This window comes from Myodes glareolus, chromosome 6 (genome assembly GCF_982192425.1).
Source record: "Myodes glareolus chromosome 6, mMyoGla1.1, whole genome shotgun sequence".
Lineage (NCBI taxonomy): Eukaryota > Metazoa > Chordata > Mammalia > Rodentia > Cricetidae > Myodes > Myodes glareolus.
The window spans coordinates 82,174,684-82,201,757 of record NC_142031.1 but is presented as its reverse complement, the minus strand read 5'-3'; the positions used below and the strand labels follow the sequence as shown (position 1 = coordinate 82,201,757).

General features: G+C 37.7%; 1 protein-coding gene across 2 annotated transcripts in view; it reads right to left on the bottom strand.

The window, feature by feature from the left end:
- Positions 1–27,074, bottom strand: part of Fbxo11 (F-box protein 11) — a 78,694-nt gene that overhangs the window by 11,871 nt on the left and 39,749 nt on the right. Inside the window, exons 2-12 of one of the 2 annotated variants that reach the window (XM_085690939.2) lie at positions 16,559–16,683; positions 16,358–16,439; positions 15,414–15,558; positions 12,595–12,724; positions 11,438–11,521; positions 11,068–11,200; positions 9,159–9,265; positions 8,965–9,076; positions 8,766–8,872; positions 8,550–8,687; positions 1,706–1,923 (exon numbers count right to left, since the gene is read on the bottom strand). In XM_085690939.2, the coding sequence (XP_085547065.1) occupies positions 1,706–1,923; positions 8,550–8,687; positions 8,766–8,872; positions 8,965–9,076; positions 9,159–9,265; positions 11,068–11,200; positions 11,438–11,521; positions 12,595–12,724; positions 15,414–15,558; positions 16,358–16,439; positions 16,559–16,683 (1,381 nt within the window). The remainder of the gene's footprint in view (positions 1–1,705; positions 1,924–8,549; positions 8,688–8,765; positions 8,873–8,964; positions 9,077–9,158; positions 9,266–11,067; positions 11,201–11,437; positions 11,522–12,594; positions 12,725–15,413; positions 15,559–16,357; positions 16,440–16,558; positions 16,684–27,074) is intronic. The other variant, XM_085690940.2, reaches the window with a different exon arrangement.

The following is a 27,074-nucleotide window of genomic DNA, read 5'->3' as shown; positions in this document are numbered from 1 at the left end:
CTACCCAGACACAGAGGAAGCAAGATGAGAATGTCTTGCTGAAAAAGGTACCAAGCCACATGGCTACACACAGATAAGAATTATGGGTTAATTTAAGTTGTGAGAGCTAGTTAATAATAAGTCTGAGCAACAGGCCATACAGTTTATAATTAATAAGCCTCTGTATGTTTTTTTGGGACTTAATGGCTATGGGATCAGGCAGAAAAGAAACTTCTGTCTATACATTTTCATAAAATCAACAACTTGATAATTAAAAATAAATCAGCTGGGCATAGTAGTACACACCTTTAATCCCAGCACTCAGGAGGCAAAGGCAGGTGGACCTCTGTGAGTTCAAGGGTAGCCTGGTCTACATAAAATTTGAGGCCAGCCAAATATGCAAGGAGACCAGAGACCCCATTTAATAAACAAAAACGAAACAAAACAAAACAAAACAAAAAAACCCTATGCTCCAATTAAATTAAAATAGCTTTGTACTACAGGACTGACCAATGATGCTTTTAAGTTTGTTTGCTTTCTTACTGTGACCAGAGTGGGCCAAAGACTTTTAGATACTCTTAGTCTCTTTGTCCTAGGATCTTTGAGATAATTAGGGTCCTAAAGCACACTATTTGCTGTCTTTCATTTAAAAAAAAAAAAAGACAAAGGCATTTATGTTCTAAGACAGTTATAGACCTATTTAATGACCTATAACATGGGCAGTTAATAACCTGTGCTAACACCTATAAACATATGTATGTTTTCCTACATGCATGCCTGTGTGTGGGTGTCAAATGCACTGGAACTAGAGTTACAGGCAATTGTGACCTGCCATGTGGGTGCTGGGACATGAACCCGGATCTTCTGGAAGAGGAGCCAGTGCTCTTAACCAGTGAGTCATCTCTTCAGCCCCACACAAAGAAGTATTTTAAACGGGGTGGTAGCAGTGCACACCTTTAATCCCAGTACTCAGGAGGCCAAGGCAAGAGGATCTCTGTGAGTTCGAGGCCAGCCTGGTCTACAGAGCGAGTTCCAGAACAGTCAGGACACAGAGAAATACTGCCTCGAAAGTCTCCTCCCCCCACCAAACTATCTGTATCTAAATCTCTCTCTCTATATATATATATATATTTTTGGTTTTGCACTGAACCTTGAATCCAGGGCCTCATGTCTTCTAGACAAGCACTCTACCACTGAGCTACACCCTAGCCATAAAAAAAAATATTTTTTTAAAAGATTTATTTTTTTAGTATGTATACATTGTTCTGCCTGCATGTACACCTGCAGGCCAGAAGAGGGCACCAGATCTTGTTACAGAGCTGCCATGTGGTTGCTGGGAACTGAACTCAGGACCTCTGGCAGCCAGTGCTCTTAACCACTAAGCTATCTCTCCAGCTCCCTCCCCATATATATGTGTGTGTGTGTGTGTATACATATATATATATATATATGTATATATATATAAAATAACATATATTTTTATTTAATTTTTTTATGTGTATTTGGTATGAAGGTGTTAGATTCCCTAGAACTGGATTACAGACAGTTGCGAACAGCCATGTGGGTGCTGGGAATTGAATGTGGGTCTTTTGGGAGAGCAGCCAGAGCTCCCCCAAAATATATTTTTTAAGAGTTAAGTTCGGCATCTTTTCTCAGATGTAAAAACAACAAACAAAAACCCCCAAAGCAAAATAAACTCAACCTGTATCTGTAATGATGCAAATACCTTATTGTTGGGTCACTATTTGAGGTAATCCATACGCCTGCGAAGTTGTTTGCATAGATTTTGTTCTCTATAAACTGTCCTCTTCCTTTCTCATGGACATATATTCCTCCAGTTTGCCCATGGTGAATTTCACAGCGAACCACTGTGGGATTAGCATAGGCTTTCACTTCAAAGCCTGCTATCCTGTTTCTGTGTATGTTGCAACTTTCAAAGTAACCCTGAAAAACATGAGTTAAAGTCTTTATGTAAAGGTTACTTTCTGAATAGAAATGAAAAAAAGAAAAAGAAAAATATACATTAACATTCAAATGACAATAAAGAAACAATACAAATTGTCTAAATATTGTAAATGCATTCAATGGTAGGAAATAAAAACAGATAAAGAACTATTCAATAAATGTAATTACTTACTTAATATGTATTATCCTTGTAACAAAAGGCTGCCGTCATTAAAGAAAATACATGTTGATCGTCTTAAAAATATCAACAATTTGACGTTGGAGAGATGGCACAATGGTTAGGAGCACCTGCTGTTTCTGCAGAGAACCCGTGCTGAGTTCCCAGCACTTACGTGGTGATTCACAACCATGTACTTAACTCAAGTTCCAGGAGATCCAAAAATGTGTCTGGCCTCCATGGGCACCAGGCATGCATCTGGTGCATATACACACGCAGAGACAAAACACTTGCACATATCAGTTAAAATTTAACAACTGGCTTGAGGGTGGGGAAAATAAAATGCCTATTATGCTTGATCCCCAGAGCATAAGAAGAGAAAAAGAAATCAGCTTCATAAATCACTTTCTAAAAGATGACTTACAATTAGGCACAAGGGCTCAACCTTCTAAAAGACCCACAGTTAGGCGCAATGGGTTCAGCATCCAATCTTGGCTACTCTGGAGGCTGATGCAAGAGGATTACATAATCTGATTCCAGCAGTTTCTGCTAACCTGCATCAGAGAGGCCTAGTCTCAAAACCAGTATTAGTAAACAAAACACTGACCTAAAACAACTGTTAAATATCGTGGCCTGTGACCCTAGGCAGGAGGACGCAGAGTTCAAAGTCAGCGTTGGCTACATAAGATGTTTGAGATCAGCCTGGGGTACATATGAGACCCTGTCTCAAAAAGCATTAGAAAAAACAAAAAATTCATTCATCCTAACCAATGGAATGAGCCATATTTTGCTTTAAAACAGTATAAAGAAATGCATCTATTTTGTTAAGCTACAACTCCAGTATAAACAGAAAATGGTTCAGTAAAGCCAAACTGTAAAATGAATTTGAACAGAGCACTGCTTTGTAACATAAAACCACAAAAGCGCTAGTTGTAATTTTTGGTGTAAAACCATCTTTATTATCACAAAGAAAGATGTGCAAGAGAATCATGAGAAACCTTTCCAAATTAAAAAAAGAGCCAAAGTATAGTGGTACATGCTTTTAGTTCCAGACCTCAGGAGAAAAAGGCAAGGGGATCTTGAGTTCAAGGCCAGCCTATGCTACACAGCTGAACACTGCCTTTAAGTAAATTGATAAGATTGGAGAAGAAAAAACAACAACAAAAAAGACCTACCATTCATTGAAATCAACACCTATAACCCAAATTATAATTTATAAGACATATGCAAAATGTTGCATCCTCTGGAAAAAAAAAGACTCTAACAACCTATTTAAAGTGATAAGAAGTGAAAGGATGAGAGTCAGATTTAAACACAAGAAATGCAGACTCAATCTGTCAAAGTTTAAGTTCAGAAATTTGGAATTAGTGTTTCCAAAATTCTATTACAATTTGGCAGCTATCCTTTAATCATTATCGTACAAAGATTAAGTCTTCAAACTGGGCATGGTGATGTACACTTTCAGTTCTAATTCCAAATAAATTAATATTTCTCAGTGCACTAAATAAAAACAAGGCGGTGGGGGGGGGATGGGGAGATGGCTCAGAGGTTAAGAGCACTATCTGCTGCTCTTCCAGAGGACCCGGGTTCTGTTCCCAGCACCCATATGGTAGCTAACAGCTGTCTCTGACTCCACACACAAACAGACATGCAGGGAAAATACCAATGCAAATAAGATAAATTACTTAAAAAAAAATAAAAACAAAGGGGAAAACACCCTCAAACTGTAAACACCGACAATAGATTTGAAGAAGGAAATATTGTTATTTATTCTTTCTAAAAAAAAAATCTGTGTGTGCTACTCCCTCCCACCCCCTGCATGTATGCACAAACACAGAACTCTTAAGAAACTTATCTCCTTTTTTTTGAGGCAGGGTCTGTCACTGGGACCTGTGTGTTGTCTGGCTGGTCAGAGCCTGTAGGGTCCTCCTGTCTCTTCTTCCTCAGGATTGCCTACCATGGGTCACCAGGTCACCACTACAACTGTTTTGTTGAACAAAAAAAGCACTGGGGATTGTTCTCAAGTCCTCACGCCTGGCCTGCACAGCAAGCCCTCATTCATCAACTGAGCCATCTCACTTCTTAAGAGTCTCGCCGACATTGGGGTTTGTAGAGGAAAAAACTCTGATGCTGGTGAAAAACCCAGGGCTTCATATGTTCCTACCACTAAGCTATAATCTTGGCCCCAGAATACTAGCTTTTCAAAGATAAATGCTAAAATATTTAAATAATATTAAAATAATGCTATCTGGATTTTACCAATCCTGGTAATGTTCAATTCTGTTTCAAAATAATCCAGAGTATAAGGAAAGGAACATGTAAACAACGAAGCAGCGTGAACTAAAAGTTATTTGTGGGCACATCAGGATTCGGGACATTATTTTCTCTACTTCTGTGTCTATTAGAATTGTTTCATTTAAAAAAAATGTTAAAAAATGAAAACTACAAAATAAAGTAAGAGAATCATATCATATCAAATCAAATAGCGGGAATGAAGGGACTGCAGACTTCAGAAAGCCACAGAGCACTTAAAGGAAAGGAACAGAGTAATATCAATAGTAGAAAGAGGCAAGTTTCTAAAGAAAACTAAGGTTTTAAAAAAACTGGAAAACAGCAATAAAAACAACATATGAATATAGATAAAAGCAAACCAGGGCAAGAAAGTAAAGAAAGCAAAAGTTTTCAATCACACTGATGCTAAAAAGAAAGATGGCACCACATTAGAGAAAGATGACCCAACTGCAGACTTCACTGAGTTCAAAGGTAACAACCAACAGACATTTTCAAGGGGCAGAAATTTAAGCTCCAAACCCTTAAGTTCTTCTAAGAATGAAGGGGGGAAAAGGCTAGCAGAAAAAACCCAGACTCATATCAAGAATAAATGAACCAGAATGTAAAATTCAGGAATGGAGAGTCAAGGGGCATGGGAAGAATGATAAACAAATACAAAGTAAATACAAATCAGCAGCTGTAAGAACAAGATGTTTTCAACAGTTACAAAACAATGTATAGGGTTGGAGAGACAGCTTATCCATTAAGAGCACTGGTTGTTCTTACAGAGGACAATGGTTCAATTCCCAGCACACAGTTACTGTCTGTAACTCTAATTCTAGATGATGGCATCCTTTTCTGGCCTATGTGAGCACTGCACACATGTGATAAACAGACACACAAAGACAAAATACCTATATACATTAAAAAAACAAAAGGGTGCTCGGGAGGCAGAAGCAGGTGGATCTCTCTGAGTTCAAGGGCCAGTCTGGTATACAGAGTGAGTTTTAAGTCAGCCAAGGCTAAATAAGTGAGATACTATCTCAAAAAAACCAAACCAAATCCCCAAAAGATTTATGAGTGATGGAATGAAGCTAGTTGAAAAGTATATTTTTTCTCATTCTTTTTTTAAATAGGAGAGCTCAAACACACAATGACCAACTCTAAAGTTGTAGCAAAGCTTTTCATTTATTTATTTTTCTATGTTCTTTTAAACCAAAGTTTAAAGAAACAACATTTTTAAGGTAAAAAATAGAAAATCTTTAGGGTGTTTGTGTAGCACACATATCCATGGTCAGTAAGTACATGTCTGTGTATAAATGTGTAGGGTAGGGTCACTATAGGTGTTTTACTCAACTTATGTCACCATTTTTATTAAAACAAGTATTTTTAGTTATGTGTTTCAGTGTAGGGTATGTACACCTGAGTGCAGGTGCTCTTGGAAGCCAGAGGCATTGGATCTCTCTTGAACTGGAGTTACAGGTTATGAGCTGTAGACAGGTACTGGGAACCCAGCTATGAGGGCAGTATATACTAATAATCTCAGAGTCTTCTCTCCAGTTCTCTCACTGAACTCAGAGCTCAAGGATTTGGCTATATTAGTTACCCAGTGAGCCTCTGTTATCACTCTGTCTCTGCCTTCCTAGGGCTGGGATTAAAGGCAAGTGATGTAGTACCCAGTTTTAGATGGGTTTGGGGATCCAAACTTGGGCTCTCAAGTTTGAGCAGCATGCATTTTACATACTGAACCATCTCCGAAGCCCTTAACATCTCTTGTGATTTATTTTAGGAATACAGGAATTCAAATTCTAGGAATGCAATATATACAGAAACGGATAACTTCAAAAATTAATAATAAATATGAATGTATTCAAAGATAAGTGATAGACCAGTAGGTGGTTTTAATGTTTATTTTCATATTCTTCGAAGCTCCACAGAAAACAAAGGCCAATCTTAGAAAGGTTACATGGGATGCGAGATGTGACTACCAATTATGAGCTGCCAACAAAACAACAGGCCAAACAGGACTGGAATGGAAGCACAGCTCTAAAAGGTTTTCAGATTGTGCACAGTACTCAAAGAAATCCAAAGATACAACAGGCAAAGATACACTTCTTTTCCCTCATAAATTTGTGATTATTTAGAAAAGCTCTCACTAACCCTTAATGGAACTATCAATCCAAAACACTATGTAGAGTTGTTTTCAAAATGCTGTTATAATACTTGTAAACACAAACTACAAAAACCTACCTAAGGGGTATAAGATAAGGAGTAAATTACTAAAGTGAGCTTTAGTAACTAACCATAGATACTTCATAAATGAGGAGCTTGTACTCAAGCTAAATTACCTTTGTACCGCTAATCATTTGTGAATGAGACAAAAGTATTCATAAATATGATACTTGAATTGAATGTAACTTCTGGACACAGCCTAAAGAAAACACAGGCATACTATAACATACAGTTCCATCACAAGATGAAGAATTCTATTTAGGACTTATTACCAGTAGGTGTTTCCAAGGGAGTGTAATTTTGTAACAGTCTTGTTTAGGTGCCCTTGGTATAATTATCCAAACCCCTTCTCCCAACTGCCAGTAAAAGAGCTACATCATTCAGTATTACTGACACACACAAACACACACACACACACACACACACACACACACACACACACACACACACACACACACACACACCCTGCATGTTAGGGAGCTGCTATGAAGTTCAGGCTGGCCTTAAATCTGTCATCTTCCTGAGTGCTAACATTACAAGTGTGCACCACTACACCTTCACTCTACCACCCCTTCTACCTCTCCCCACTTCTTAAGACAGGGTCTCTCTGTGTCACTTTGGAGCCTGTCCTGGAACTAGCTTTGTAGACCAGGCTGGTCTAGAACTCACAGAGATCCTCCTGCCTCTGCTTCCCGAGTGCTGGGATTAAAGGCGTGTGCCACCACCACCCGGCTTTATCTTCTCTTTCTTTTCATCTGTATCTGTCCTTGCCATGGACAATATGCATATACGAACCCAATATTCTCAGGTAGTTTAATTAATACATTACAATCAAATCTCAACATAATCCTATTTGTCACCACTTTTCTCCCATTTCTCTGATGCCTACAATACAAAAAATGTTGGCAATGTGGTATGAGAAGCTGAAAATTAACTCAAGAAAAACCAGACACTAACCCAAAAGAACATCTAAATGAGTATCTATGAATACTACTTTTGTTTTTCCGAGACAGGATTTCTCTAGTTCTAGTTGTCCCGGAACTCACTTTGTAGACCAGGCTGCCCTCAAACTCACAGAGGTCTGTCTGCTTTTGTCTTCTGAATACTACTTTTGCTGCTGTTGTTGTTGTTGTCTATTGAAAGAGTCTTACTCTGTAGCCTTGTTTTAAACTTGTGATGACCTTCCTGCCTACAGTTTTCAGACTACAGAAATGAGCCCCTACACCAGTATGCTACTAACACTATTTTGGAATACTGACCTTAGAGAACTTAAAAGTCAAGCCTAGAAAATTGTGTAAAATAAAGAGCCAAATTTAGGTGCTCAATAATTTCTGCCTGTTTTTGAATTAGTATCTTATTATTTATATTGGCTTTGAATTTATGAAAGTTAAAAATTAACAATGGGAGGCTGGGTAGAAACATTTGCCTACTATTCCCTTGTCCCAGGTTTGACCCCTCAACACTGTTCCCTACCAAACAAACAAATAAATAAAAAAAACCCTAAACAATTGAGACTATTGTTTCCAAAGCAAACACATTACAGATAAGCTGTCTTAGACTCATTATGGTACTGGATAAAAACGCTTTCCTTTGGTCTCATTTTTGGAAATCCTTACCGTACATGATGTGGGCATAGAAATTCACACACACTCCCTTCAACAACAACCAAAAAACCCCATAGGTTTCCACGTGATTTTATACATATTCAGACTTGAGAACTAACTGCTGGATTAAACTTCAAAGATCACATCAACTCTTGATTAATTCTACCATAAACGTATTTTTCTGGGCATGATGATTTCGGCACATGAATTTATAGAATGAATATTGTATGACTTTAAAAATGCAATGGTATTCTTCAACTCAGATAATGATAAAAAATAATGCTGAAGTATGAAGTATTAATTGGCAGCCAGCTTTTATCTTAATAAAAAAAAAATCTTACCATGCCATGATCAAATGTGAACACACCAACATCACGTCCGTGATGAATGTGATTCCGTCTAATAATTGGATTTCCATGATTTTTAACCCATATCCCAGCTAATGCATTATTAGAAATTTCATTATCTTCATATATTCCCTACAACAATGAGAAACAAACATTAGTGCAATTTCAAAAAAATTAATTAAAAAAAAAAAGCTCAAACTACAGAAATACCTGTGCATGATCTGTTATATAAAGCCCGACATTTTCACAGTCACTGATGTTACAATGTTTGATGGTGGGACATGCTCCTTGACCACTAACACACACTGCAGAACCAACTATAAAAAAAAAATGATTTATTCATTAAAAAAACCCATTGAGGAACAACATACTGGCTCTATTTTATAGAAAACTTAAAGGAAATACGAACCTGTACATGTACTTCGGATGATACAGTGATCAATAATAGGGCTACAGTTCACTGTAATTTCTAAGCAGTGGTGGGCATTATGATGCTGAGCAGATTTGTCATCAGGGTTGAACTGAAAAGTAGAAAGTGTATTTAAAATAACAGCCATCGCATTACCTAATTCAAAAAATATTTCGAAATGAAAAATTTCTTACTCGTATGGTCATATAGCCAACATAAGCATCTTCAGAACCTTCCATAAAAACAAAAGTTGAATCTCTAGTGTTTTCAATGATAACTTTGTCTGCCACTTTCCCAGGTGCTGTAGGGAAAACATTTGAAGCATTGGCTTTATTCTATTTGTATCTGTACAGAGACCACCCTCCTCCCCCAAGGGCAGGACTGACTCAGGATAGCCTGGGGACAAGCCTACATCACCATAGAGGGAGTGTAAAAAACGCTAGTTAGTATTGGACTGGAGAAATAGCTCAGTGGTTAAGAGTACTTCCTGCTCTTCTAGAGGACCTAAGTTCAATTCCCAGCTCCCACACCAGGTGGCTCACGACTGCCTGTGTCTCCAGCTCCAGGGATCTGGCCCTCTCTTCTGGATTCCATACACACATGCCCATACTCAAACACACACATATGAATACATAGATTAAAAAGAGATCAATATTAAGCAGCAGGACTAATATTGATCTTTTAGTTAACTATGCTTCATTAGTATTTATGACAAATGATCATATCTATTGGAGATATTGTTTGATCAACCCTACACCCAAACTCACATATAGTAATACTTCTAGTAAAATTCAACTATAAACCGGGCAGTGGTAGCTCACGCCTTTTAATCCCAACACTAAGGGGGGCAGAGGCATCTCTGAGTTCAACGCCAACCTGGTCTACAAGAGCTAGTTCCAGGATAGGCTCCAAAGCTACAGAGAAACCCTGTCTCAAAAATCCAAAAACAAACAAGCAAACAAAACAAACAAAAAACAACCAAACAAACAAAAACAAAAACTATAAAAATATAAATATCAAATGCAGCAAATATTAAGAAATAACCAGTCACCAGCAACAGCAGCCCAGGGAGAGAAAAGATTTCTTTATTTCAATTAATTTTCAGTGGGAACCTCAATTGTTAAAGATACAAGTTTCTCTCTTTTTTTGGTAGTGGTGTTGTTAGGACTTGAACAGGTCCTCACACATGCTAGACAAACATTAAACTCTCAATCCCCCTCCCCCCTTTATGGTAGGGATAGGGAGGGAAGCAGAGAAGCAGTAAATGCAAATTTCATTAGTAATGGTACTAGCTACTTTAAAGAGGTGTTAGCAGCTGTATTCTCAAAAAAGAAATTCAAAGATGGAGTCAAATCTTGAAATAACTCATTATTATTTTACTAATTTTACTATTACATTTAGTGTTAGAAACTTGACTAGTGCAACAAGCATTTACAAGCTATAATTTGTTTCTTTAAAAACACAGCAGTAGGGGCTAGAGATAGAGGCTCAGAGGTTAAAAGCCCTTGCAGAGGACTTGGGTCCAGGTCCCAGCACCCATGTGAAGAAGGCTCAGAACCATTTCTAACTCTAGCTCCAGAGGATCTGATGGCCTCTTCTGACCTCTGCAGGCACCAAGCATGCACGTGGTGCACATATATACATACATACAAGAACACACAAAATAAAGCATATCTAAAAAGACAAAATGGCACAGCAATAAAAACATAAGCATTAGCATTAGGGAGGTGGCTCAGTGGTAGACACTTGTAGAGTGAGTTTGAGCCCCAGCAGCAAAGAAACAAAACAAAACAAAACAAACCAGCATGCTTGTTTTCAAAGGGAAAAATCACATGACCATGTTTTCTCTTTCAATGAGTAACTGAGGGCAACTGCACGAGTGACATCAAAACACACAAACATCTGTGACTCTAACCTTTCCTGCTTTCGTTTCCCTCATATATAAAGGATTAAAGGATCTCCACTGCTGGGCTTTCCTACCACTAAGGTATTAACAAAGTTCAACTGGATTTTAAGTCACTAACACTAAAAAAAGCACCAATATGTAAAATAAATAATATTACAAAATGCTAAAATTCTAAAAAATAATGAGTTTCAAAATACCTGCACCAATCATAGTGATTGGAGATTCAATATAAATCCATTCATCAGTATATATCCCAGAATGAACAAAGATAAGCCCATCAAAATGTGCTTCCTGTACTCCACCAAGGGCATCTTCAATAGTATCATAATACTAGAAAAAAAATAAAAGTATCAGTACAGTACAGTTACTATCGTTCAGAATAGAAAGTTATTATGTAAAGTCATAAAAATACAAATGAGACAGGACTAGGCATGTTCACAGTAGTATAGAACATATGTCATATGATAATGGAAAGAGAGACAAGGGGGAGGTCAACAGAAATACATTCTATTTGAAAATGCTGTAACAAAATCCCATATGCCAATTAAAAAATAAAAACAAACATACCAACATATTTTCTCTTCCTTTGTATCTTGCAGGGTTACTATAGAAATGCTCAGCAAATCCCGGCTTTACATGTGCACCTTTATACTAAGATGTCAAAAACAAGACAAACATTGTCTACTATCATAGAAACATAGTGTTTTAAGTTAATGCACCAGTGTAATGTTTATTAAATATGAAACATTTCTCAACTATCTCAACTAATTTTTAATCATACAGTACAATGAAGAATCTATTTACTACTATCTAGTAAGATAGGCAGACTTTCAATTTCACCACTACTATTACTTTGGGCTAGATAGTTCTTTGAGATGGAAGCTGTCCTATGAAGCAGAGGCTACTCAGTAAAATCTGTGGCCTCTACCAAACTTGATACTAAAGATAAATGTCCTCTTCTGCTTTGACAAACAAAGTGTCTCAAGATCACCAAATGTTCCCTAACATTTGAGAAATCAATCATGCCTAGCTGAGAATCACTAAAAATGGACTACAAGAAAATTAAAATATGAAGGATGTGGTGTATGCCTTTAATCCATATCACAGGTGGAGGTAGAGACAGGTGAATCTTTGAGAGTTCTAGGCCAGCCAGAACTACACAGTGAGACCTCAATTAAACTACACAGTGAGACCTCAATTAAAAAACAAAAAAAGTAAGACATATGTAAAATTTTAAAACGACTAAAACCTGCTAATCTATGTACAAATGGAAACAGATCCATTGGAATCATAACCATCCATGCTACTGATAGTTCCTGTTATTTACGTTTTCTTCCTTCAAGCAGTCTTACTATCAGACAGAGGCTGGCCTTCAACTTAGGATCTTCCTGTCTTAGCATCTGAGCACTGGGATTACAATCTATTCTTGGATACATTTATGTATTTAATTAAAAGCTTTAAATTATGTATAGTTGTGTGTGGGTATGTGTGAGTGCAATTGGCCAAGTAGTCCAGAAAAGGGCATTGGATCAGCTGGAGCTGGAGTTACAAGGAGCTATGAGTTGCCTATGTGGGTGCTGGGATCCAAACTCAGGTCCTTTAGAAGAGTAATGCATGCTCTAACCCCTGAGCCATCTCTCTAGCTCCAGATCTATTTATTTATTTTTATAAAGAAATGTATTTACAGATACATAATATAAATCTGTATTTTCTGTATATCATACCAACTGCTGAAAACTCTCTTTCCATGGATTTGGATGTTCATATTCTTCTGGATTAATCTGATAGAATTTACCAGGTTCAGGATGCATCATAGGGCGAGTATATTCAAATACTTCCATATATAATCGTTTCCTGAAGGAAAAAAAGGAATTAAAGATTTCCTTATAAAATACTCTAGATTAATAAAATATTTAACATGTTACCTGAATGACCAGAATTTAAGTAAGGACAGATAAATATCAAAATACAGAAATTAATTAACTGATTAGTTCCTGAGATGGTAGGTGGTGCAAGGCCTCTGTGCTGTCCAGGTTGGCTTCAAACTGCTGGGCTCAAGAGAGCCGCCTGCCTTACCCTTCTGAGTAGCAGGGACCACAGACATGTACCACTGTGTAAACAAAATACCTTCTTTTTTCTGTAGACCAGGTTGGCCTCAAACTAACAAGCTACCTGCCTCTGTCTCCCAAGTGCTGAGATTTAAGGCATGTGCTACTACACCTGACAAAATGTATTTTAAAAAATTATTAATTTTCAAAAGCTGGCAGTGGTGGCACACACCTTTAATCCCAGCACTAAGGCGGCAGACGCAGGTGGATCTCTGAGAGTCTGAGGCCAGCCTGGTCTATAGAGCTAGTTCCAGGACAGCCAGGGCTACACAGAGAAACCCTGTCTCAAAACACCAAAAAGTTCCTGCATACGCACTCTCTCCTTCTCTTACTCCATAAAACACAAGCATAAAAGACTAAACACAAGCTTCAATGCATTTGATATATTTTCCTTCCAGTCTTTTTTAATCTACAGAGCATTCATTTACTTTGATTAAACAAAATATCTTTTTAAAATGTTTTATAAATTTTATTTATCTCTGTGTGGGTTGGAGGGAATATGTACATGTCATGTAAATACAAGTGAAGGTCAGAGCCAACTTTGGGAGTCAGTTCCCTTCAAACACCATGTGGATTCCAGAGATCAAATGCAGGCTGTGAGGCTTGGTGGTGGTGTCTTTTCACTTCTGAGTCGTCTCAACAGTTCAGGGTAGCCATCCTTACTCTGCTCCATTCACCTTTTGTTTCATGTTCTTTCTTTCTTTCCTTCCTTCCCTCCCTCTCTTTTGGACACAGTCTCATGTAACCTCAAATTTCCTATGTAGCTGGGGAACTGAGTTTCTTGCCTCTATCACCCAAGTGCGAAGATTATAGGGGTGTACCACACCTGGCTCAAAAACCAACTGTTTTTAAAGTAAAAGTCACTGTTAGCTGATTCATCTCAATCTAAGTGACATTATACAGTCCACTCATTTCTTTCTTTTTGTAAGAGAGGTGTTCGTGTGACTTCCTTGCATGAGTTCTGTATGGCACTGTATGTGGTACTGGGAAGCCAACCAGGCCCTCTGAGAGGACAGTGAGCAGCTGTAGTGCCAGTCCTCACCTCATTCCTCACTGCTGGAAGAGAAGGTCTCTAGTTTCCTACTCATTAACTACACGTTGTCACGAAAACATTTTCATAAAAACAATGACTGGGCCAAGGGAATGTGTATTTCAAGTTTATGAATGTAGCCATTTTTCAGGTGTGTATAACACATATACTCACTGAGCTACTAGATTTAAGGAACTATTTTCAAATTATACTTGGATGATTTTTATTTCTTTTTTTTTGAGGGGGACGGGATAGTTTCCCTGTGTAGACTGGCTGTCCTGGAACTCACTCTGTAGACCAGGCTGGCCTAGAACTCAGAGATCTGCCTGCCTCTACCTCTTGAGAGCTGGGATTGAAAGCATGTACCACCACTGCCCAGCTTATTTTTTTGTTTGTTTTTGAGACAACGTCTCAAATATAGCCCAGGCTGGCCTGGAATTCTATTTGTAGACCAAACTGGTCTTGAATTCTGCTGCTTCTGTTCTGCTGGGACTGGGATTAAAGGCACGTGTCACCAGTCCAGCTAGCCCTGCTCTCAAAATCTTGTGGAGCCTGTACCGACCTGGGCATATCTTTGTGACTCTTTGAGAAACCCACACCCCTGCTCCTGATTGACCTACTTTATTCTGAGTATCTCCTTCTTCTTCTTCTTCTTCTTTTTTTTGCTTTTGCTTTTATGAGAAAGGTCCTGGAACTTGCTCTGTACGCCAGGCTGGCCGGATGGTTGTAGCGCACAACTTTAAAATTCCAGCACTCAGAGGCAGAGGCTGGTGGATCTATGAGCATTTTTTTCTTGACCCTGGTACTTAAGTCTGTATCGAAATATTTTTATTATACCCCAACTCTGCTTCATTTAAAAAAGTAGAACTGAAAGGATTTGGGTGTGGAGGTACATATTTGCATCCCAGGCTGAGACAAGAGGATCTGGAATTCAAGGGCAGCCTCGGCTACACAAGACTCTCTTCAACATCCAAATAAAACATTTCCCCCCAAATCTCTCAACTGCTATCAACCTGCAAATAGCAGAAACAATTTTATTCATTGGTTTATAAATACTTTTTGAATTGACTAGTCCTCCACATTTATAATCATCAGGTAAGGTTTTTTTCGTTTGTTTGTCCTCCACCACCCCCCTGCCCTGAGACAGTTTCTCTGTCTGACAGTCTTGTCCTGGCTGTCCTATAACTTGCTTTGTAGATCAAACTGACCTCCAACTCACTGAGATCCACCTGCCTCTGCCTCCCAAGTGCTGGGATTACAAGCGTGCACCACCACCACCCAGCTAGAATTTATAAACATTTTAATTTTCTTTTAACTACTTAGCTGTTAACACTTACTTCCCTACATTTGGCATTTATATATCACATACTAAATATTTCAAGATAACAAGGAAGTTTTTACTTACCACAAAATGGGATCATTAGCAAGTTCACTGAAGCGTTTACACACACAAGCAGCTCTACAAAGATCCTGTTCCAGTAAATAAGAGAAGATTTTTAAAACTACTTCATCTGGCAGTTTCTCCTGAAGATATTGTTCAGCAGGTGCTGCTAAAGAGAGATTAATAAACAAAATGTAAACAATTCATTTATCAAACAATGACTTCCTCATTAAATAATAGCTATTTTATCTAGCAAACGGCTAGTATTTTGATGACTTATATTTTCCTTTTATCTTACATGTATGTGTATACACCAACACACACACACCCCAACACACACACAATGGCTTTTGTTTGTTTTATGTTTAAGGCAGTCTTGAAAAGTTTCCTAGGCTGGCCCTGAACTCACTAACTTAGTCAGGCCCTTAATTTCCCAACCCTCTAACCCTGTACATATCCACATTAGCCTCCCAAGTAGCTGGGGTTCATGGTTATACTACTCGGCCTGGCTTAAAAAAAAAAAAAAAAAGACTTTTATATAAAAATAAGATAGGGGCTGGAGAGATGGCTTAGCATTTAAGAGTTGGTACTGTTCTTACAGAGGACCCATATTTGGTTCTCAGTAGCCATAACCAGAAGCTCACAACCCCCTGTAAATCCAGCTCCAGGAAACCTGATGCCTTCTTCTAGCCTATCAGGCAACTGTAATACCCTCCCCACAGAACCACACACATCCATAATTAAAAATAAATCTTTAAAAAAGGAGGAAAATAGTTTTAGTAGTAACTACTCCTAACATATTCAGATATTTAATTAAAAACTTTTGTCATCAAATATCTATTTATTTATTTATTCATTACTTGAGATAGGGTGTTTTATGTAGCCCTGGCTGTCCTGGATCCTCTATGTAGACCAGGATGGCTTTGAAAACTCATTTTTTCTTACTCCTTAGCTTCCCATTCAAATACCTGATAGATCTTGTGACTTCCCAGACACTCTTGCACGCTTTGCTCGATGACCAAAGTTTTCTGTAGTTGAAGTTGAGGCACCCTTCAGAACCAGAAAAAAAAATTATCAATCAAGTATTTCTATAGTATATAATTACCTCTCAAAACTGTGTCCCCTCTCTCACAATTCTTTCCTTACAAAAACAATTATAACTAACTGACCTCCATACTGTTCTTTGTAGGACACGCTGTTCTTTTTGGCAAAAGAGTTTTTCTACGAAGTTGGTATGGACTATTTTGTGCACCAGGACCTGATTCTTCTGCAACCATATCTGCAGGAACATCATCTGAAAGAGAGAAAAGAAAAATGGTATTCAATTTTCTAATAAAAATTTCAAATTTGGCAAGAGATAGGAGGAAACAGAATTTTTGTATGGAATTCCAGTCAATTGAACGACTACCTGACAGATGTTAGAAGTCTTTTAAAGCTTAGAAGACAGGCTGGGCAGTGGTGGTGCATGCTTTTAATGACAGCACTCAGGAGGCTGAGACAGGCAAATTTCTGAGAGTTCGAAGTCAGCCTGGTCTACAGATTGAGTTTCAGGACAGGCTCCAGAGCTACACAGAGAAACCCTGTCTCAAAAAACCAAAACAACAACAACAACAAAAAAAAACAAAACAAAAAGCTTGAAAGACATTAGGAAAGTGAAGAGATACCTAGTTAAGGAGAGAAGAGGGTGGAACAGGGAGGTGAGGGGAGCAGACCAACAAGGGGCACCACTGAAGAGCAGAGCAGAGGAGGCGTCACTTCTGCCGTCAGTACTGTGTACTAGATACCAACAGGTAGAAAGGATACCCAGAGGGTGCGCTGAGGTCTGGTGCTAGAGATCCAAAGTGTGGAAGAAATCTGCCTGAGGAAGGGGAAGACAGAAGGTGAGGGAGACCGGAAGGAAGGGAAGAGTCACACAGCAGAGGTGATGGCAGAGAAGGAGTATAAGTAACAACAGAGTGATACAAGCGTCAAATAAATACACAGGATAATGAAAGCCATATTTCTGTTAAAGAAAACAGCTGTAAATATAAAAACACAAAGCATGGATAAGCCCTTTGATGTTGAGACTGGAATTAAAGGTATAAAGTGTGCTCTCATGATTTTCAACCACAGGATATAGAAATACAGATGTAAATATTTAGATGTGCATGGAAAGTGTGCCTATCATCCTTAGCTCTCTCCACATCTAAGAATGCAAAGCTTCCAAAAGTAATGAGCATGACTAATAATAGTTGGATCTTGCTTCTGACTACTAACATTTTTTTTATAAAAGTAAAATTTCATACTCATTGGAAAAAAATGGTAGATCCCAGGGCTGGGGCAGAAAAAGTACAAAATAAACCGAGAATAACTTGTTGCAGAAACTACTCAAAAAGTGATGAGGTCATATAAAATGAGGTAGAAGTGAACTTGAAAAGGCAAAATTATGCTGGAGCATCAAAAGAAACCAAAGCAAATGTATAATCCATAAACTAACAATGAGGAAAATATGACAAGTATAGTACTTAAAGTTATCTACCCAGAGATTACAAAGTGAAACAGGATAAATGTCAACTGTGTTAAAAGCTCAAAGTTAACATCATTAATAAGACAAATAACTGAAACTGAAAACCTGATAGCATAATAGAATTTCTATGATATCCCTGATAAAGATGCATAAGGAGAATTATGAAGAATCAAACAAGCCTAAATTTGTTCTATGAAGTAAAATGGTTTCTGTCAAAACACAACACAAAAGTTGTTCTGTGGGACTCAAAGAGACAGGGCAACTAAATGCAACATATGGTTCCTGAGGGAAGAATGCTACTTCACTCCCACACCACCAATTAGTGAGACCTGGAAACCTAGAGACTGGAAAGAAGGATGTGTTTAACTTCATGGTTCTTGAGGACAAAGTCTTGTTTGTAGGACACATATATTCACAAAGTAGGATGTAAAAAGGTGATTTAACTTTTAAAGGACTGAATACTCTCTATAGCTAATTCTCTAAGTTTGGATTAAAAAAAATCTTACAAATTTCAATCTAAACAAGCCAAAAGAAGAAAGACAGAAAAAGACTGCAATACATTACAAAGGGAAAATTTGTTCACAAACCAATACATGATCAACAGGTTGTAGTGGTAAATAAGATGTGGACAGACAGTTCTAAATTAAGGAAATACAAATAAAAACAATGAGATAAATAAATGTATATAATCACACACACACACCGGGTTTTTTGAGACAGGGTTTCTCTGTGTAGTCCAGGCTGGCCTTGAACTCAGAGATCCACCTGTCTGCCTAAAGGCATGTTCTGCCACCCTCAGGATGATTTTATGTACCACATTACCAAAAATACAAAAGACAGTTTACGTATTAGAACCATCAAAGACAAGAGGAAAGACTCTTCATTGCTTTCAGAAGGCAGTATGGCAAGCTCTACTCTGACAGTTGCAAACAGCTGTCGCCACACACATGACAAAGCAGTAGCATGTACCAAGACATTTGTCACAGTAGCTGTCCTACAAGACAGCAGCCAAAATGTTCACTGTCAGACAGCTCACAATGGAGTACTGTGTAGCTGTTACAACATATGAAGCAATTCTATAGATACAGTGTGATGAAGCACTGCCTCCACTATACAGAGTGGCATACAAATTAGGGCTGCCAGCACTCTGGTGGCAGAGGCAGTTGGATCTCTTGTGAGTTCAAGGCCAGCCTGATATAAAGAGTTCCAAGACAGCCAGGGATACAGTCAGGCCAGACAAAATACCCAAAACAAAACAGCAAACAATCAGGGCTGAAGAATGTAGAGTGCCCATTATGTACAAGGCCCAATACTAAACTAAGACAAAACAATTAAAGTATACAACCAAACAAAAATCCTGTACTTATATCTACACATGGAATTTGTTTGTAGTTCAGGGACATACACACACACTCTCTACGGGACAGGAAGTTAGCAAAAAGAGGCTCTTATTGGCTAAAGGAAAGAAATGACTCGAGCAATGGGTCAGCGGTTAAGAGCTCTTCCAGATGACCCAGGTTCAATTCCTAGCACCTACACTGGTAGGTGTTCACAACTCCAGTTCCAGGTGATCTGGTGCCTTCTGGCCTTTTCAAGCACTAGGCATGCATGTGGTGTAAGACATACATACAGACAAAATACTCCAGTTCATAAAATAAAAAATTTGTTCTTCCTGGTTTAAAATGAACCATCAGATGGCCAATAGACAAGAAATGTCTCCCCTACAGACACACACTCCAGAAGAAAATAATAAAACTGCAGAATCACTGCTTTGCAATTTTTAATGAATTAATAAATTCAGCAATTGAAAAATCAATCATCCTTAGTATAACTAAAAGAGAAACCAGACTTTCTTTTTCCTCAAGAAAGAAGCCCGAGACATAGCAGCAAAATGAGCGGAGAGCTTAGCTGTTAATATTTCATTTAAACATTGTTTTTAGCTGGGTATCGGGCGCATGCTCATTATGTCAGCATGCAGAAGGCTAAGGCTGGAGGATCAAGAGTTTGAGGCTTCTCTGGGATATATAACAAAATGTATTCTTTTTGTTGTTTTTGTTTACCTTTTTTCAAGACTGGGTTTCTCTGTATAGCCCTGGCTGTCCTCCTGAGTGCTGGAAGGCGTGCACCACCACTGCCCAGCACAGAAAGTGTTCTTTTAACACCATTTTAATATGGTTCAATTACAGTCTGTTCTTTCTTGTGAGTTGGGTTAGTATGGTTATCTACTAGCTTCAGAAAGAAATAGGCTAAAATCTCCCACTGTGTCTCTAGGTAATCTATTTAACCTATAAGCCTTTATTCTATATACTCCAAAATGTTAAGTGGATACAGATCAAGATTATTAATTCCTGGCACATTACTCAATGTATGTGCTTCATTCTTTATGTAATAGCTCTTTTTATTCTTTTCGTAAAGTATCCTAAGTATCATCTTAGGCACTACCACCACCCTTTCTGAGACAGAGTTGTGTTATATAACCATATATCCTTGGAACTAGTGATGTACACCTTTTGGCCTCAAACTTGGAATGACCATCCACCTGCTCTTCCCTGTGGTTTAAAGCCATGCAATATCAACCTTAATTTTTGAAAGTTGATTTGACTTGTTTGCTAAATTTTCATCATGCTTTACCCATCCCGTCTCCCTTCAAGTGCAACAAGTATGCTTACCCACCGAGTCATCCTCACAGGTCTCAGATCACAGAGTCAGGACACACAAGCCCAGTGCTACTACTGCAGCATCTCCTACTCACTGTTTGGGCTCTCTCATTCCCAGCACCCACTCCCCTTCCTCCTTCCTCAGGGTTCAGCTAAAATTCAGTGATGTCACTCTGCTATGTTTGGAGTATATGCATACATTGGACTGGTACTTCTATCAGCCTAGTTTAGCCATGCTCAGAATAATGTTATTAAGACTCAAATTACAGTATCAACTTTGTTATTCTACATAAACTCCCTCTACTTACACCTTCATCTTTTTATTGAAGTGATCACCCACCCATCTGCGCTGGAATTTTTTTTCTCCTATAAGTAGAACAAGCATCAAAGACTTCAAAGAAGCAAAGGAGGACATTTCAGTTATCACTGTCTCTATGATTTGTCCTTGAGTATGTACCACATCTTCCTTACTGTAGTATTGTGACTGTAGTGGTTTGAATAAGATGACCACCACAGACTCATATATTTGACAGCTTAATTACCAGGGAAAGGGACTCTTAGACAGGATTAGAAGGATTAGGAGGTGTGGCCTTGTTGGAGGAAGTATGTTACTGGGAGTGGGCTTTGAGATTTCAAAAACCCAAGCCAGACTCAATGTCTCTCTGCTTGCAGATCAGCATGTAGCTCTCAGCTGCTTCTCCAGCATCACATCTGCCTGACCCATGCTTCCCACAATGATGATAAAGGCTAGAACTAAGCAAGCCCCCAATTACATGCTTTCTTTCATAAGAGTTGCCTTGGAACCAGGTGTGGTGGCACACGTCTTTAATCCCAATCCCAACACTAGGGAGGCAGGCATATTGTAGAGTTCAAGGCCAGTCACTACACAGTGAGTTCCAGGAGAGCCAGGGTTACACAGAGAAACCCTGTCATGAAGCAAAAAAGTTGCCTTAGTGACATTTTTCTTCCCAGCAATAGAACAGTGATAAAGACAGTTGCCTTAATTATTTTTACCTTAGCTGTAACATCTTAACAAAATTATAATCTCTGAAGACAAGGGCCCTTTTTTATATCTTTTTTCACTGTTTCAGCTCAGTACCTATAGAGACTCAGTAAATGTTGGTTACTCTCAATAGAGAATTACTTAATTTCCACAACTAATGAGAACTATGATGATTTTTACTGAAGAATGAACATATAGGAACTGATTTAACTTTTCTATTCTCCATACAATTTTTTTACATTATTTTTTGTTCCCATCTAAAATTATAGAGAAATATTCCCCAAGACAGACCTGGCACACAAGAATAGATAAAATATGATATATCACATAAATAAGAAAAACTATATAAAGCCAATAGTCCACTGCAACTACTAAATACTGCAACTCTATTAGGGTTTTGCTATATAACCTCCCATATATATATGTATATATATAATCTCAAGAATAGTAATAGAACTTAATATGCAATTTAACAGAAAGCTACATATACATATTATATATACACACAAATAACCAAAATTTATTTTTACATTTCTAGACTTTTCTTCAAATCCTATATATATTTTTTTCTTAAATTTTCACAATGAATTGAAATCACTAGGGAAAGGAAGATCTTCAGAAAATAAACGGGTTTCTTAATTTAAAGGTAAATATTTAACAACTTTATAATTAAGTAGCAATGAAAATGTATTAGGATGCAAATAACAATCTGATGTCTACACAGTCTAAGGCTAGGTAGAGCACCTTGATTTTTATATATATTTGTGACCATATCAAAGGTTTGCAGAATATAGTTTATAGAAATTAATATGCAGAAGCTATCCCCTATACACACAGACTATCTATATTCCATATTACTTACAGAGACACAGGGCAACCTGCAAACAGTCCAGTCTGTGCTGGTAACAACTGTGTGTTAGAAACAGCTCTAACAGTGTCTTACAGTGCAAAGCACTGACTTGACAACTGTTTCTAACACAGCTAGGAAACACTACAGAATTTTTCCAACGAAAAATATCCATGAATAAAGTGAAATCAAGAGAACACTTATTTTAAATATTCTTTAATTTAAATACTTTACTTAAAACAGAGGTATTTTAAGACAGAGAATCCAAAAGTAAGTATTTTAAATCTGTTTTTGAAAGTCTTGGCCTGGTGCACAATGTGACCAGACTCTGGTTATACTTGTATTACAAATTTTGTAAATGTAACCGTTTAATACAATACTACAAAATACCCCGCAGTAATATATTTATTTATATAAACATGTAAACATGTTTGTTAAATTTTCACCATCACAACTGCAGGGATTAGCTAATTCCTTCTTCAAAAAAAAGATAAAAACACTTTGGCTACTCTCTAACAACTTGGAAAAGACTAATCTTTGCTAATTATAAATATCAGAAACCCAATGAGGATTCATTTCTACTGAAGAAATTCATACCTTTTTGTTCTAAACTGAATGGCATAAAGCACGGCTAACAAGTATCTGCCGAATGAGTGAGTCGTGAATGGCTGTGCCATGCGTGGTGCTAGCTAGCCCTGGAAGAGTGTAGACAGATCTACAGAGCGACAAGTGAGGTCTACAAAGGAAGCTGCTTCTGTCATCTGAAAATACACTGCAGCATGCATGCAGTCAAGCACAGACTACCCATCATCATTTCTATATTGCACAACAGTGATGCTTCATGTTTGACGTGCCATCCAATTCACGAGAAAACTGCACTGTGAATGATAAAGTATTTTTGCTCAATGGACTTGTGCTATTATTTTTGTTTAGGTCAAAATTATTGATAGTGTCTAGAAAGAAATCTCTGTTCCAGAACTGATTAAATTTCATAGTAACTGGAAAAGTCAAATCTCTCAATTTTTACAGCTGCTAATCCAAGTTTACATTTCCTTGGGAATATTTTAGCTCTTTCCTGTTACACATCACAAGCTGTTTCCTCAGGACATTTTTCTCAGGCTTTCAGGGAGAGGAGTGTAAAACAGCCCCTTCTCCTTGTAAAATGGAGCATCATAAAATTTCTTGGATTTGTTTTTATTTACTAGTGTATGTCTATGTGAATGCAGGTATGAACGCACACCACGTGTGGAGGTCAGAGGAAAACTTTTGGGAATTGGTTCCTTCCGTCTAACATGGGTTCCACAGACTGAGCTCAAACTATGAGGCTTCCTTCCATGAAGTAAGCATTTTAACCTGCCAAGCCATCTTGCAAGTCCAAAAATTCTTTCAAAAGGTGTTTTCTCTTTTCACACTATTCATTCAATTTTGCATCTTCATTATTACCTGTCGATCTTCATAAATATATTCCTAGTCTATTGAACAAGAAAAAAATTATTTTTAAAGTTAGTGACTTTTCTCAGGTTGTTTTGAGACAATGTCTCATTACATAGCCCAGGCTGACCTGGAACTCACTATGTAGCCACCATGTCCAGCAACTTGCATAATTTTAATCATTTCCAAGTTCAACCCAAGATTAACCAGTTAACACAGTAATTAAAAGCATGGCTAGACCTGTATAAGTTGATGTGACTAATATATCATCAGAATGACCATCGCTCCAACTAACAATGACCCTCAATCTTGGCACACAAGTTTAGGTAAAAAGGTTTATCATGTCTGTCCCTTATTTTCATATGAAACTCAAGATTTCTAAAAATGTCTTTTATTGGTTTATATTTACTGGAGAAAGAATAACTTAGATCAGCCAAGTACAAAGAGCAAAATGAGAATAAGGCTATATTATTTGTAGGATTTATTAAGTGTATGTGTGAGTGTTTGGTGTGTGTGCTTCCTACTGAGGTCAGAAAAGGGCAGTAGAGCTCCTGAAATTGGAGGTACAGGTGGTTATGAAGGATGTGGTTGCTAGGAACAGAACTCAGATCCTCTTCGTGAGCAACAAATGCTCTTAACTGTTGAGCCATCTGTCTGGCTCCTATTTCATTCTTATAATCACTACATATTTAACCTCAAGCTGGAGAAATGCCTCATTGGTTAAGAGTACTTGCTGTCCTTGCAGTAGACCCACAATTTGATTCCCAGCACCAACACCGCAACTCACAAGCATCTGTAACTCCAGTTCCTCCTTTTGTCCTCCTTAGGGACATAAATAGAACACATAATTTTATCACCTCTGCTTTGTGAAATGTCACTTAAAACAACTACTTTATTTGGAAGAAGGAAAGCAAATGGGGAAGAGGCACAATCAGTTCTTTTTTTCCCCCACAGTATTATAGTTAACAATAGTACAATGTCTAGTAATGTTTCTACAAATAAAACAAGACAAAAACCAAAAACCAGTATGACCTAGTCATGGTAGCACAAGGCCCCAATCTTCAACCTCAGATGGCCAAGGTAGGAGAATGATCAGTCCGTGGCTGGCTAAGATTTTACTGCTATCCAAATGCAAACTGTTTGTACTAAATATCACTACGTACACCTGCTACCTAGTAGTATTTTAGAGCCCTGTAGAAAAAGACAATGCAGTGGAACACACACCTTTTAAGAATCATTTTCTGAAGAGGTAGCTCCTTAGGTATTTTCATTTAGTAAAAAAATACCAATATTAACTGGAGACAGTACAGGACAATGTAAAGATATAAGAGTTCTAGAAAGACTGGCCTTTATTTAGAATTCACTATTAGCCACATTCTGTTCAGAAAGTTTCTGTGTACGTTTATACACACACACACACACACACACACGATATATGGTAATGGTTTCTCTACTCTTATTTAAATTATTTTTTAGAAAATTTTTAACAGTATCTCTCACTGACCCGGGGTCCCCGTGTCTCTGCTTCCCCAACAACTACAGATACATGATGCTGGACCTAGTTGATTTACATGGAACCTGAAGATCTGAACTTAGGTCTTCATGATTACACCGTAAAGTATTTTAACTAACTGAGAAATCTCCCTGGCCTCAGCTTCTCATTTTTAAATTTCAATTCCTTTACTGATTCTCAGTTTATCTACAAAATGGAGATAAGTAAGTAGGCCACCAAGACGGGCTCAGTAAGTGAGCACACTTACTGTACAAGGCTGACAACCTGAATTTAATGCCCAGAACCCATGACAGAAGAACTCCTGATAGATGGCCTGACTGTTTGCATACACTTGCTTACTCACAAGCATTACACACCACATAAATAATAATCTTAAATTTAAAATAAATGGGTATGTGTCATGGTTGTCCACCTTAGAGTATTTATTGTGATGACTGATAATAGTACCTGGTAAAGATATTATCTCAACATCAGCTATCATCATAACTGTGACGGGACACCGAAAGTTACAAAATGTATACAAAATTTATTTCAAATCCCAAGTAAAGGTTTTGTTTTTTTTTTTAAAATTACCTATCTAGTATTTAGAAAAGCCTATGAGGCAAAAAATAATGATTACAAAATACATCTCATGATAGGTCTCAAAGAGCAAAAATGACAGAGTTAAATTCATAAATGCCAAGGGCTGACTACAGGTTAAAAACAAACCCTGTCTCTATTAACTGCAGTAGTCATCTTGTAAGGCTGTAAAATAGCCAACAATGTAAGGCATTTGGTAAAGCTGTAAAAAGGTCAGCAATGTTGCCAGTTAGTGTGATTATTTTTTTTTTCCGATTATAAAAGTACAAATACAACAAAGGACAACTGTCATAGTGAATGTCAAAATAATGGCCTTCATTGTAGGTCGCAAAGGAAGTAATGACTCTTCATTAAACCCTCAAACACAAGGGAAGGTAGAATAAAAAAATATTCCAGACACGCAGACCTATTTCAGCCAAACTAAAGAGTAAATACAGAAATAAGACGACAGTATCCAGCAAATAATGTAGTCGCCTTACAGAAGCAGGAGGAAAGAAGCTCCAAGAGAAGCAGTAGACACTCAATCTTTGAAAAAGAATCAAACAATGGTTTTTTTTTTCCCCAGCAGTAACAGATAAAATGATAAAAGCAACACATGGTATTTAAAAAGTTCATTGGGGTTGAAGTGATGGCTCACACATTCCAAGCACAGGCTGCTTTTCCAAAGGACCTGGGTTCAATTATCAGTACCCACATAGTAACTCATAAATGTTTGTAACTTTGGTCCCACGGGATCTCACAGTTCTACTGGCCTCTGAGGGCATCAGGCATGTAAGTGGTGCAAAAACATACATGCAGGCAAAACAACAGTCAATCAACACAACTAGGAAGAATCCCTTGAGTGGCTCAGGGATAGGGTGATACTATGCACTGGAGAAGAAAATTTACTTCTGGTACATATTTAGCATTACAGAAGTATTACATTATCCGTTTTCATAATAAGGTGAACACAAGTATAAATTCAACTTCTACACTCAATACACATACAAATTACTGAAAAACTTAAAACAATTGCACACATTACCAATATAGACATTCTTTTTTAAAAGATTTATTTATTTTTTAATGTACATTGGAGTTTTACCTGCATGTATGTACATGTGAGGGTGCCAGATCCCCGGGAACTAGAGTTACAGACAGTTGTGAACT